General features: G+C 55.0%; 1 protein-coding gene across 1 annotated transcript in view; it reads left to right on the forward strand.

The window, feature by feature from the left end:
• Positions 1 to 14,027, forward strand: part of DNAH2 (dynein axonemal heavy chain 2) — an 87,882-nt gene that overhangs the window by 24,059 nt on the left and 49,796 nt on the right. Inside the window, exons 8-15 of the mRNA XM_082708029.1 lie at positions 751 to 942; positions 1,447 to 1,604; positions 2,010 to 2,097; positions 2,602 to 2,807; positions 3,210 to 3,339; positions 3,535 to 3,717; positions 4,493 to 4,707; positions 13,514 to 13,660. Coding sequence (XP_082564155.1) covers positions 751 to 942; positions 1,447 to 1,604; positions 2,010 to 2,097; positions 2,602 to 2,807; positions 3,210 to 3,339; positions 3,535 to 3,717; positions 4,493 to 4,707; positions 13,514 to 13,660 — 1,319 coding nt within the window. The remainder of the gene's footprint in view (positions 1 to 750; positions 943 to 1,446; positions 1,605 to 2,009; positions 2,098 to 2,601; positions 2,808 to 3,209; positions 3,340 to 3,534; positions 3,718 to 4,492; positions 4,708 to 13,513; positions 13,661 to 14,027) is intronic.

Consider the following 14,027-nt stretch of genomic DNA (forward strand, 5'->3'; position numbering starts at 1 on the left):
GTCTTCGACTCGCCACATGATCCCGGGGTCCTGGGATCGAACCCCGTATCGGGCTCGCTGCTTGGCGGACAGCCTGCTTCTCCCTCTCCCTCTGCTGTTCCCCTGCTTCTGCTTTCTCTCTCTCTCTGTCAAATAAATAGATGGAATCTTAAAACAAAAAAGAATGGACTGGCACATCATCATATAAAATATCAACAAAAAAATAAATTCAGTCAAGTACACCAAGCTGATTATGTTAGTGCTGGGGACAGCAGCAGGCAGGGTGCTGCAGAATGCGGGTGGGGAGGGATGGAGTGCTTCCCTCCCCGGCGGGATGTGGCGCTCGGCGGGGTGGGGGGTAAGGGAGCTGAGCCACAGCAGGTAGAGAAGTCTGGAAGCCTGGTGGAGAACAGGGTGGTGAAGGGGGCTGGGTGAAACGGGGTGAGTAGGGGTGCTGGTGAGTACAGACCTCAGGCGGGGTTCTGACACCGGCTGGGGAACCGGAGGAGTGGACACAAAGCTCAAGCTAATGGGGTCTAACGGGGGGACAGGAGTCACAGGGACATCATGGTGGCAACTAGCTCTCGAGTGAGGGCGGACAGCTGGGCGCCCCGGTCTGGCGGCCCCGCAGAGCTGAGACGCTCGCTCCTAGGTTTCGAGAGAGGCCACTCAGGGCAGGTACCCACCTCTCCCCATGGGTTAGGGGTGCTTGCTTTGAACCGGTTCTTGCCCACGGCCAAGTCTGCTCTCCCTGTCCTTCCTCACCGCCAGGATGGTTCCCGGCAAGCGCAGTCGAATCTGACATTTTTGTCGATCCTGAAGGAGCCCTACCAGGAGTTGGCCTACATGCGGCCCAGGGACATCTGCAGTAAACTCCCCAAACTCATCAATCTCATCCGCATCATCTGGGTCAACTCTCCGCACTACAACACGCGGGAGAGGCTGACCTCCCTCTTCCGGAAGGTGTGTGTGTGCAGGGCGGGGGGGTGCAGGGGGCACGAGCGGATTAGCTGGAGACCCGGGAGTTCACCCAGTGAGTTCATGCCCGCAGTAGGAAGTGTGCGGTGAAAGGGGTGAGGAGGGCTCAGGGGTCAGACAGAGACCGTGGGCTTCTGCCTGCTTCTCTCACCCTATCGTGCTCTGGGTTGGGGCCTGGGATGGACAGCTTGCTCTGGGTTGGGGCCTGGGATGGACAGCTTGCTTCGGGATGGGGTAGCCAAGGCGGGAAGACGGCCTTTGAGAAGGGGGGAAGCACGGCAGGGGGAGGCGGGGGGGATGGACCCCAGGCTGAGTGCTCGCTGGAAAGTGAGCTGGGCTGAGTTGGGGGGTGCACGTAGAGCCCCAGGCCCCCCCCCCCACGCCTGCTGGCTATCAGGTGCGCAATCAAGCCTGCGAGGCTGAGACCCGAGGCCTGAGGCCGGTGGGGAGACTCGGACTGCAAGCAGGGGCTGTCTGTCCCTCCTGCAGATGAGCAATGAGATCATTCGCTTGTGCTGCCACGCCATCTCTCTGGACCGAATCTTCGAGGGCTACGTCACTTCCAGCAGGGAGGACTTGCAGGGCTGTATCACCTGCTGTCAGGCCTGGAAAGATCACTACCTGCGGGCAGTGCAGATGCATACCCAGTGAGACATGGTCCCCGCCCGCCCCGGCCTCGTCTCTAACCCCCACGGTTCCTCCCCGGGCTGGAGTGGCCCCTCTCCCTTGCACTTTTCAAAAGCCTACGGATTCTGCTTCCCTAGACCTGGTCCCCAATTCCTCTCTGGGTATAGCTGTCCTAGCTCCCGGCCCTCCGTTCTGCTGCTTCTCGTAACCGTCCTCCCCGAAATTCCATCACGTGCAAACCTTCTTCCTGAACGGAGATGCTTGTCTGCTATCTTGCCTTTTTTCCTCAGTTCCGCAGGAGGGCTGCATCTCGGCGTCCCTTTTTCTAAGCCACCCTCCCTAGACTCCTGGTTCTAGCTTTGCATAGGGAGGCTGGTCCCTGGCGTCCCTCCGCCTGCATTTGGTCTGTTTTTCCGCAAACGCAGGTTCTCTAGCCGGGGCTGGGTGCTGGATCAGACCAGCATATTCGCCCAGGTGGACGCCTTCGTGCAACGCTGCAAGGACCTCACTGAGGTGGGCAGACCTGGGGGGAGGCAGAGCAGAGTCCCAGGGGGCTCTGGACCCTGCTGGGGGGGGGCGCTGGGCGGGAGGGGCGCGGTCCCCGTAGGCTCTTTCCCAGGACTGTGTAGACTGTTGCCAGTCTCAGGGCCGTGGTATCTTGCCATTCATTCGTCGGCCAAAGCTCCTCCCGCAGCTCCTTGCTCCTGGTGGTCCTCCTTGGTGTTTATTTATTTTTAAAAAGATTTTATTTATTTATTTGACAGACAGAGATCACAAGTAGGCAGGGCAGCAGGCAGAGAGAGAGGGAAGCAGGCTCCCTGCTGAGCAGAGAGCCCGATGCGGGGCTCAATCCCAGGACCCTGAGATCATGACCTGAGCCAAAGGCACAGGCTTACCCAATGAGCCACCCAGGTGCCCCATCCCTGGTGTTTTCGACACTCCAAGCCGGCCGGACTGCCCAGGCCCGACAAGGTCAGAAGAGGGAGCAGCGTGCCCCTCATGCAGGCCTCGTTTCAGGTGTGCGACTGCCAGTACCACTTCGCCCGCTGGGAGGACGGCCAGCAGGCTCCACTCCCCTGTTTCTTCGGGGCCCAGGGGCCCCAGATCACGCGGAACTTGCTGGAGATTGAGGACATCTTTCACAAGTATCTCAATATGCTGCGTGCTGTCCGCGGGGGCATCCTGGACGTGAAGAACACGTCCTGGCACGAGGACTACAACAGGTGGGGGGGCCCGGGCTGCTGGGCGGGGTGCAGGGAGGGAGGCGGGGGGCAAGGGCTGAGCAGCGCGTGCAGGTGGCAAAGCCGGACAGGAAGGAGCCGCTGCTCAGACGCAGGGTCCGGGCTGGAGTCCCCCTGGGCCGCGTGCTGCTAGGTGGCTCCGGCAGCCCGTCTCCGTCAGGCCCGTCGCCTCGTCTAACAAAGCCAGCGATGGAACCCGTGGCACTGTGTCATTCTGGGGCGCAGATGATGAACGCACCTAACGCTCCGTGTGCCTGGCATGGGGTGGGGGGGGTCGCCTTCGGCAGGCGCTGGGGATTCTTATTTGGGGACAGAGGGCGCCGGTTGTCCTCTGAGCTCGCAGCCGTGCTGCCCGTCGGTCCCCACACTCCTCTGCCGGTGTAGGTTTCGTAATGGAGTCAAGGACCTGGAGGTGATGACTCAGAACCTGATCACCTCTGCCTTTGAGTTAGTCCGGGATGTGGAGCAGGGAGTGCTGCTGCTGGACACCTTCCACAGGCTGGCAACGCGGGAGGTGCCACCGCCCTCCTGGCCCCGCCCCCTCCCGCGCCCCCTGTGCGCCCTTCAGTCCCAGCCCCCTGCGTGCCCTTCCCCACGTAGTCTGCTCCCCACGTGTCTCTGTCCTGATGGCTAGGGCCCCTGCCTCTGTGCGGTCTGGGGAGGAGGTGGGACCCTCAGGCCCCGTGGTCAGGCCCCTCCCCTTCCTCAGGCCATCAAGCGCACTTACGACAAGAAGGCGGTAGATCTCTACATGCTGTTCAACAGCGAGCTGGCCCTGGTGAACAGGGAGCTGAGCAAGAAGTGGCTGTACCTGGAGCCCTACAGGGCCCAGTACTCGGGGCAGGCATACTGGATGCGGATCCTACGGCATCGCATCGACAGGGTCATGAACGTGAGCGCTCGGGAAGCCCGTGGAGGTTGTGCACTGTGCCACAGGCCCGCAGGGGTGGGGCGTGGGGGGACCCACACCCCCGGAGTTTCTCCAAGAGTCTTCCTGAGGGGCCAAGGGAGGGGAGCACCAGTGCCGGGGAGAGGGGGCCACTGCTTCCGAGGCTCATGATGGCAGGTGTGGTTGGCAGACACGGGTCCTTGCAAGCATTGGCCATCGAGGTGGGGAGGAGGAGTAGGGTCGGCCTCCAGGAAGCTGGGCCACCAAGAGGAGTACGTACAAGCCCATGATCCAGAGAGCTGGATAGGCCCCGCGAGGGCCTTGTCCTGCTACAAGAACCGCACAAGGAAACAGGAGAAAATGCCCCTGAAAGGCCTTTTGGGGAATGTAGTTTGCAGGCTACCGAGGGGCCTGGTGTTGTGTAATTGGTTCTGGGTGAGAATAAGGGGTCTTCCCAGTGTCTGAGCTTGGACCGTGGTGACCAAGGGCTCATACTGGATTTCAGCCTCGTCCCTCTCCAACCCTCACATCCTGTAATGTCCTTTCTTTGCCAACTTTTGCTGAGCTGAACCTCTGCTTCCCTTCATGCTGTGACTCTGTCTCTCTCATCCCCCGGTGTCCTCCTCTCACACTGCTGTGTGGCCCCGCGACCCCCCGCCGAGTGGTCAGAGCAGGCCTCCCCGGCGAGCCGCAGGCCTGGTGGGTGCGTGGTGTGGGAGACCGGACAGCGAGGGACGGTGGCTCGTGGGCTCCGGCCACCTATTGTCCCTCCCCTCAGTGTCTTTCCAGTGCTCACTTCCTGCCTCACATCGGAAGTGGAGAGGAGAGTGCGCACACTTACCAGCAGATGGTTCAGGCCATTGACGAACTGGTCCGGAAAACCTTCCAAGACTGGACGCTAACGCTGGACAAGGACTGCATCCGGCGGCTGGACACGCCGCTGTTACGAGTCAGCCAGGAGAAGCCGGGCATGCTGGATGTCAACTTTGACAAGTACGAGACCCAGTGGGACTCCTTGCCCCGCTGAGCGTGTCCCCCGCTCACCCCAGAGCACAACTGCTGTCTCTTGGTTCCACGTGCCTGCCGTTCTGGTTTCCAACTCTCGTGGGCCGCAGCAGAACATCACTGCCACTGACCTCTGATTCCGCCGCCCTTGGTTCTCCAAAGTAACCCATCCCAGGGACCCACCAGCCCCGTGATGTAGGTGTGCGGCCACTAGATGGCCTCGGCGGCCCAGCTAAGTCACCCTGGCCACAGGCGAGGACCCCGCAGGGTTGGCGGGTTACACTGTCTCCCACAGCTTTCCAGGTAGGACATTTTCAGGTTCCAGTCCCTTACTGCGTGACTGATTCCCGTATTTGCACCGGGAGGGCCTTCCCTACACTGGGACCCGAGGTAGGCGCCGGGACTGTGTGAATGGCAGAGCCCTGGCCCTCGGCCGTGCTTCCGCGAGCTGTGAGAAGCAGAAGAGAAAACGAAGGAAGGCGCTCTGTAAGACATCTGTCTACAGAGATTGCACGCCGTCTGGTGACAGTTTTTCCTAATTGGAAGGAAATCACTTTCCACTTGATTGCTTTTGGCTCTCCTTCGTCATCAGCCGGGCCCTGGAAGATGAGCTGCCTCCCGGGCTCCCGGGCTTGTCGTGTTGGCTTCGACTCTTAGGCTGTCTTGATCTGCTGGGCCCGGGAAGGAGGGGCTTTGCTAGAAAAGGCCTGGGGGGAAATGGAGGCCAGGGGACAGGGGGCGCCAGGGCGGGAGGACACGTCATGGTGGGGGGACCGGGATGCGGGAGCAGTGCCGTGTGTCAGGGGAGGCGGAGGCCTTTGTGAGAAAGACAGACGTTGGAGGCGGAGATCCATCCTTGGCCGGGCCGCGTGTTAGAGAGCAGCCCTGACAAGGCCCGTGGGTTCTGGAGGGATGGCCAAGGTGCAGCCTATCCCAATGGCTCCGTAAGTCAACACTCTTCAGTTTGAGGGGACAGAAGACGAGGCCAGTATTACCCTCGCTGGGACATTGTGCAAGACACACTGTCCCACCGAGCAGGGTGCTCCCCAAGGTGCTGTGCTTGGAGTGACCCCGGGACAGACAGACGGATGGACGCACTTGTAGTGACACTGACATGAATGTGCACAGCCCAGAAGCTGCCTTGTTCCTCTGGAATCAGAGGGTTGTATCCCAGCGACAGAAGGGTTAGCACTATTGGTCTGCATTTACATCTTAAGTTGAGAGGAGACAGGGGTCCAGCAAGAGGCGAAGCCTGTCAGCCTCAGTGTCAGCCGCCGGCGGGCTGAGAGGTGGCCTGGGGCGGCCGTGCCTCCTCCCAGTCCTCGGGGCTGAGTCTGAACCCTGGGGTCCTCAGGCCTCACCGTGTGACCTCGGGCTGCTGCGGAATTCCTCTAAGCCCAGTTTCCTTATCCTTATCCTTTTTTATCAAAAGATCCTTCTCTGAGCTTGTCACGAGGCATGATAGCATGTGTGGAAGTCCTCACGCAGCCCGAACAGTCCACAAACCTGATTTCCCTCCAAAGGAATTGCCTCGAAAAGCTGTGGGAACACAAGAACGTTTCCAGCAGATTTAGCAAGGTGATAGGGTCGCTCTGTAAATGCTCTGCATCATCTTTTTTTTTTAATTTTAAAAAGATTTTATTTATTTGACAGACAGAGATCACAAGTAGGCAGGGCAGCAGGCAGAGAGAGAGAGGGAAGCAGGCTCCCCACTGAGCAGAGAGCCCGATGTGGGGCTTGATCCCAGGACCCTGGGATCATGACCTGAGCCGAAGGCAGAGGCTTTAACCCACTGAGCCACCCAGGCGCCCCTGTATCATCATTAAAAAAAAAATAATGGTAATTTTTACAACAGTTTAACCTTTAACAAAGGGTGATCTAAGGCCCATGTTACAGAACTCTGAAGTTACACCAGGGTAGAGAGGGGACAGTCGGGCTCCCCGGCTGTGACTCAGTTTCTCTCCAAGGAGTGTATGTCACTAGTTTCTTAGGGAACCTAGTCCAGCGACAGGCGTGGATAGCTACAGAAATAGCATGCCACGTACACTGTGCATCCAAAGTGTTTTCACAATGATTAATTTCCCATCATACAAGTATGGGCGGTTTTAGAAAACTTGCAAAACACAGGAAAGAGAAGAAAGTCTCCCCAATGATAACCACGCTTGGTGGTTTGGTCTATACCCACCCACCCCCCCCATGCTCCTACTTCATACATTTTTTTGTCTTTGATTTAAAAAAAAAAAAAACAACAACCTTTGCTGGGTATTTTAAAATTTAAATTAAACATAGTGCCTGCTCACTGTAAAAAAAAAAAAAAAAAAGGACGTGGACGTATACACAGAAAACAGTGAAACTCCAGCACCCGTCCCGCTCCCTGGAGGTCCTGTGGCTCGCAGAGAACCCAGACTACCTGCCATGCACAGGATGGGAGCACGCTGTAACCCGGACTGTCGCAACTGGCTTTTTTCACAGTCACCAGGACGTGCGTGTGGAGGAGGGGCGGGCCCCCTTCTGTGCAGGCAGAAGGAAGGCCGTGGTGGCTTCCGTGGTGTCTGCTGTGCTGTGGTTTGTGCTGTGGCTCAGTCCACTCCAAACCGATGGACTTATAAGGGTTGCACATGTCTGCACGGCTCCTAAGTATTCTGTCCCGGAGGTTGTCCAGCGCGGGCTGCTTTGACCTTGTGCCCCCTCCCTGCACTGTGGCGCGTTTGCCCGACGTTGGGGCAGGATGCCCGTGGAGCTTTAAGAGGCGTAGGAGACTTTTCCCATCAAGGAGCACGTGAAATAACTTGACACACCGGTTGCATAATCTTTACAGCACAACCTAACAAGGCAGCTCTGGGCCAAATATTTATGGCCCGGGTTTAAGCGAAACCCAAATAATGGCCAGACGCTTGTTGCAAGGGAGTGTTTCTGTCCCTCCGGGGTTGTTTACTAGAAGGATCTGCTGTAAGCTTCTTTACATTTTTGTGGTTTCAAGATAAGGCTGCCTCTGCCCAGTAAATTCTGTATGGGGAAGGGAAAAACAAAACAAAACAAAAAACCCAACCCATGATCCCAGGGCAGGACTCTGCCAAGCCTGGGCTCATCCCACCGGTAGAGAGAAATCCAAGAGCGTCCTGTGTACAAAGTGCTACCGGGGAGGTGCCGATGGCTTTATCAGCTGACTCTTCTGTGCTGGGCTCAGGGGTCTTGATAACATCTCGAAATATGCTTGCTTTTCAAGTGTCCTGAGTGTTCTCCGAATTACCCGACTCCCCCTGAGTTTGGAGCCTTCCGGGCCCTGAGAGAGTCTGTTTTATCTCACAAGGGGCTTTCTTATCCCACCTTCTATCCCAAACATTGGGGCTCTGAAGTCCCAATGGGCCTTTACCACGTTCCATGGCCAGACCGCCTTCACCGACTGCCTGTAGTGCAAATGTGTTCCAGATGTCATCTCTTCCCTGGCTGAGGACAGCCGTGTGGTCCCTGTGTCCCATACCACCCTGTGCTACCATGCGCCCCCCGCCCCCAGCAGGAGAGGGGACATGGGGACGGCCGCCTGTCGGTCTTCTGTCTGTAGGGCCTGCACTCCCTCCTTGTCGCCCACCCATATAGGGGCTCTCTCTGTGGCGTCAGTTCACTCCAGACTGTCCTCCTAAACTCCGTGGGCTTCCCTTTCCTGCCTCTGTGGCCCAACCACGGCTCTGAGGATCAATGAGGAAACACCTTACAAAATAATTTCCCAGGCTGATTTGTTTTTTTTTTTTTAAGATTTATTTATTTATTTATTTGACAGAGAGAGATGACAAGCAGGCAGATAGGCAGGCAGAAAGAGAGGAGGAAGCAAGCTCCCTGCTGAGCAGAGAGCCCAATGCGGGGCTCGATCCCAGGACCCCGAGATCATGACCTGAGTCGAAGGCAGCGGCTTAACCCACTGAGCCACCCAGGCGCCCCTGATTTGTTTTTTTTTAAAGGAAACTTTATTTGTTGGGGCGCCTGGGTGGCTCGGGCGCCCGGCTCTTGACTTCAGCTCGGGTCATGATCTCAGTGACGCAAGATCAAGTCCCGAGTCGGGTCCCGCGCTCAGCAGAATCCACTGCTCTCCCTCTGCTTCTGCCTGTGCCCGTGCTCGCTTGCTCCCTCCCTCTCTCAAATAAATAAGTCTTTAAAAAAAGAGTTTTCATCTGTCAGTAAAATAAAATGTGCATTCAGGACATTAATTGACACACTTCTGGCCCCATCAGAGCCACAACCCTGTGGAAAGAGTTCCTCACAGATGTTTGAGTTCAGCTCAACATCAAGACGGTGTCATCCAAGTCCATCTTGTCGGCCAACACGTTAAAATCTGATGACAGGCCTTCAGTTACTTTGCAGATCTGTCCAAAATGACCAAATGAAGAGACATTTGAGTGGGGTGCTGGGGAGCACACTTGCCCACGTGGGCTGGCCCTGGTGCTGATCAGGGAGACTGGTTTGGGGCCTCTAGTCCGAAGAAATGCTCAGACCCTACTCTCCGGCAGGTATAGCTCTCACACCAGGTTTGGGGTTAAGTCCATATCTAGTGCTTAGGTTAACGTGACCTTGTTAGTCTCGTTTGCAGCTGGACGGAGGGATTTCCTGGTGATGCTTTTTTCCTTGGCTTGTCTGATGTTTGCTGTTTTCAGGACCGATAATCTCCTTGTTATTTTTGTTAGCACAGTTTGCTGACGTTAATTCTCCCAGACCCATCACGTTTGTCCTCACTCTCTGACTGGCTTCCTGTTTTTCTTAGAGCTATCCCCTGCTCGAACTCCCTTTCCTCCGGAGTCAGTAGGACTGCTTGGTTTCAAGGCCTGCTATGAAGGAGTCAGCCTGGAACTTTCCCCTGCACCTGGAGCTTCCTTTGTCTTCCTCTTTCTTGGGTTAGGCCCTCATTTTGGTGGAGTGTATTTCTCAGTAGCTTTCCCAGAAATGGTACGTGGCAGGGAAATCTTTTGAGTTCTCATGTGATTGGCCATTGTTGTCTTCTGCCTTCCCCTTGTTGGACATTTGACTGGATTTGGAATCCTAGGGTGAAAGTAATTTTCCCTGGCTTTGGCCTTTCTCTCTCTTTGGAGGGTATCCTTCCACGTCTGGTAATGCACTGTTCACTCACGTGTGAGAGAGGCCTGGTCACTTGAAAATAATCTCCCTCACTGGGATTTTCCTCTCCAGGGAAGGTGAAGTTATGACCCTTTGCAACACCTCAAATGTGAGATCATTTCTTCTTCTGTTATTTCAGCCGTTGCCTGTAGATCAGACACAGAATGTTCTGGAATTTTCTTCTCATTGTGCTTCCAGTAGCATTTCAGTAATATTCAGAACACGGACTTTCGTGAGAACACCTCCAGATTGTGGGGGCTTTGGGCTGTGATAAAAAAGTACACTTTCCTTTAAAAAAAATAAAAGAAAAGAAGAAAAAAAGACAAAAGAAAAAGAACAATAAAAAAACACACCGATTTTACAAATCATCTGATTTTTTAAATTAAGCCTTTAAAAAAATATTGAAAATATTCTATATTTTCTTCTGGCATTTCATGATTTTATTCATTACGTATAGATGTCTGATCTATTTGAAACTTAGTTTGATGTAGGGAGAGAGCTGCACATGCGGCTGGGTTGTGTGTTTTAATCCCAGATGGCTAGCCCGCTGACCCGATCTCATTTATATAACATAACAAATTCCCACGGAGAGTTGTGTCTATTTTGGGATTCGCTTTTCTGCGCTGGTATGTCTGTCTGTTCATGTGAAGGAACCAAACTGCTTCAATTATTGACCTCATTCCTCTCCCTTTGCCGAGGTTTGGGAGGATATTTTTAATATTTATTTCCCATAAGAACTTTGGAATCAATCTGTTTAGTGCCCAAAATAGTTCTGTCCCTATTTTTATGGGAATAAGGATTGGGTTAAATTTATAGGTTAACTGAAGAAGAATGAACATCTTTAAGGTTTGAGTCTTTCTACCCAAAAATAACACTTTTTCTTTCAATGTATTTAAATCCGTATAAAATTTCTAGAAGTCATTTTTCCATATACATTGACCAATGAGCAAGAGATGTCATTATATATATATATATTTATATATATATAAACACATCTACAAATTTGCATGCAAATGTTATACATAAATATCACTTGTTAATTGGTTAATTTGGGTATTTTATTTTTATGGTTTTAATGGTCATGGATCTCTTTTCCTCCCTAAGAATGTTTAACTGGTTACTGGTTTTTATATTGGAAACTAGTTCTGCGTTCTGGCCTTGCTTGAGAGATCAGACGCCACAGTGGGCACGCTCCCACACATGGTGGCAATTCCCCGGTGCCTTCGCTCTTTGGGACAGGTGGAAAGAGCCGTGCATTCTCAATCAACTTTAGGCCAATATCCAGTTGCCATTTCGCATCGCACTAGGGTCACAGGTTCCTTGAAGAAAGTGGAGTTTCCAAACTTGGCTTTGCCTCTAAAAGTCCAAGGGGGTGGTAGTGGGACACTAGGTTCAGAAGCACACAAGCCGGGCGCCCGGGTGGTTCAGTGGGTTAAGCCACTGCCTTCGGCTCAGGTCATGATCTCAGGGTGCTGGGATTGAGTCCCACGTCGGGCTCTCTGCTCAGCGGGGAGCCTGCTTCCCTCTCTCTCTGCCTGCCTCTCTGCCTACTTGTGATCTCTCTCTGTCAAATAAATAAACAAAATCTTAAAAAAGAAAAAAAAAAAAAAAAGAAGAAGCACACAAGCCTCACAATGCAAGGCAGAGAAGAGGGGAACTATGGAGCGCGTCCCGGGCAGGCAGGGCAGGGAGCTTTCCAGGGTGAGAGGATGGAAGGTCAGGCCTGAGGAGGCCTGTAGGGCTTGGGGACAAGGTGTCCTGGGGAGACTTGATGAGGGCAGTTGTGGAGGTGAAGGGGGCAGCTCTCAGGGCACAGAGGAGTTTGTGATGACAGCTCTGCACGGAAGGTACGTGGTCGATGGGAGTGCGGGGCCCAGGGCCCAGGGCCCAGGGGTCAAGGAGTCCTGGGGGGTTGGGTTGGGTTTGTTTTTTTCAAGATGGTAGAACCTTGGCCTTCCTTGACTGTTAATGCGAGGAACTGCAGGCTGAGAACAGCTGGAGGGGCTACCATCTTCCGTTGTCAGGACACGGAGCCCTGGAGGAGGCCTTGGCCTTGGATCGAGGGAGGGCCTCTTCTGTCCTAAATGGCAGAAGCTTTGGGTGGGACTCAAGTCCCCAGCCTTCTGGGTTTGACAGTAAGAAGTACGTGGAGTCTCCCTGGGGTGTAGGAGGTGGGCTTTTCGCAGAGACGAGGAGAGACGGGTCTGAGAGAGTGGGGAGGCGCTGCTGGCGGTGGCCAGGAGAACAGGACGGAGGGCACCTGGAGAGCCCTCGGGGTGCTCATCGATGTGGCTCCGCCCTGCTGGGTCCCCTGCGTGGGCACACAGGGCGGGTGTGTGGCAGCAGACTGAGCCAGGTTGGGGTTCCGCCAAGTGGCTTACGCCAAGGAGCCGGTGAGGAGTGGTGGGAGGGCCACAGAAGTGACAGATGGCAGGGTTCAGGAGCAGGGGGGTCTAAGGGGCGTCCGATTCCTACGGTACTCCCTCTAAGAGAGGAACAAGAAACAGCTGAGATCCGTTTTAATACTCAACCCATGCCACCCTGTGTACAATCCTTCCAACATGTGATAAATATAAAGATTACTACTGGGGAGTTTTCTGTTTTTTTTTGTTTTTTTTTTTTTCATGCAAATTCCTCTGCCTTCCATCTCTGCGTCTTTTTCTCTGCCTTCTGAGAGATTTCTGTCGATTTCATTGTTAACGGGCTTGTTTGTTCGTTAATGTTTCTCCTCTAACTTCCAAGAGCTCTTCTGAGTTTTGGGTCACGATGCTCCTTTTTTGCCTGGTCTTACTTGGTGCAGACGGCCTCCTTTCTGCATGGCCCGTCCCCTCGTCTCTCCTTGCATTTGCTTTTCTTCTCTTTGGTTGTTTTGGCTCCTGCCTTCTGTGCTCGGAAGGACAGAGACCCATGTTTTGTGATCCTTGGTCGTCCATCTTCAAGGGTAGGGAGATGGAAAGTGGACCCAAAACTCTGCTGAGCAGGTCGTGGGGCTCGTCAGCTGGGGGCTGCTTCCAGGGGACCCTGCAGTGACTGTCCTTGAGGCTCACCCCTCAGGCTGGCCAGAGGCCACGGAAAGCAGTCCTCCGGGCCTCGTTCTGGAGGGTGTTGGCCCAGCTGCCTGAGCCCGGTCAGTAGCTGGGAAAAGAAGCCTGGGGGTGTCTTAACATTCAGTGTGCACATGACCCTAAATGTCCCTTTCTCTTAGTACACCCCCTCCTTCAGCCGGGCCTGGTGTCCCCAGTCCAAGACCCTCCATCGGTCTGTCTCTGTACGTTTCTCTGGACAAGAAGCTTTCCATCTTCTGCTGCGGTGACAAGGGCACTTGCTTAAGTGTGCAGAGTGGGGGTGGGCACAGGTGGGGTGCTGTTTCCACAACCTTCCCTCCTGAGACACTCGGAGCTGCCAGCCTGGGCCTCAGAGAGCCCCACGGCGTGGATGGAGTGGCCTCTCAGCGGTCTCTCTCCCCAGCTGAGGATGTCCGCTCTGCTCCTTGCCCCTGGGCCCCTCCACTCCCTGTCGGCCTCCGAGGGCTCATGCCCTAAACACACAGCACCCCACTCCCTGCTGTTGTGGCGGTTTGGCAACCTTCTTTACCGGGACGTTCTGCTTCATTTCTCATCTGTGTCTGTGCCTGGGGCCGCAGCCAGGCCCTCCAGCAGTCCCATGAGTGGCCTCGCTCTTTCTCCCCGAGGTCCCTGCTGATTCTCTTCGTGGAGATTGACTACTGGGAGCGGCTGCTCTTTGAGACGCCCCACTACGTGACGAATGTGGCGGAGCGCGCCGAGGACCTGCGCGTTCTCCGGGAGAACCTGCTGCTCGTGGCTCGAGATTACAACCGGTGAGGCCATGGCCCTCTGCGTGGCCTTCTGCACGCCTTCCGGGTTCCTTGGTGTCTTATCTGTCCCATGATGTCGCCTGTTTCCTGCAGAATCTCTCCTTTATGTCTGACCGTCTCAAAAAATGCTTTCTCCTCCTCTCTCGCACAGCCCTGTGGTTTTTCCTGTCCCTTGCACTTCTGTCTTCTAGCTTCAGGGTAGAGAGCCAAAACACCACTGCCAGGTCCCCTCCAGCCCACAAGGCACTGGAGCCACGCAGACTGTGGGCCGGGTCACTTCTCTAGGAACACACAGTGAGAGGGGGCATTAGGATTGCGGAAAGCATCAGCAGTCCTGAACCAGGGCCCCCTGCCTGGAGCCCTTGGTTAT

This window comes from Mustela nivalis (assembly GCF_964662115.1).
Source record: "Mustela nivalis genome assembly, chromosome: 17".
NCBI lineage: Eukaryota > Metazoa > Chordata > Mammalia > Carnivora > Mustelidae > Mustela > Mustela nivalis.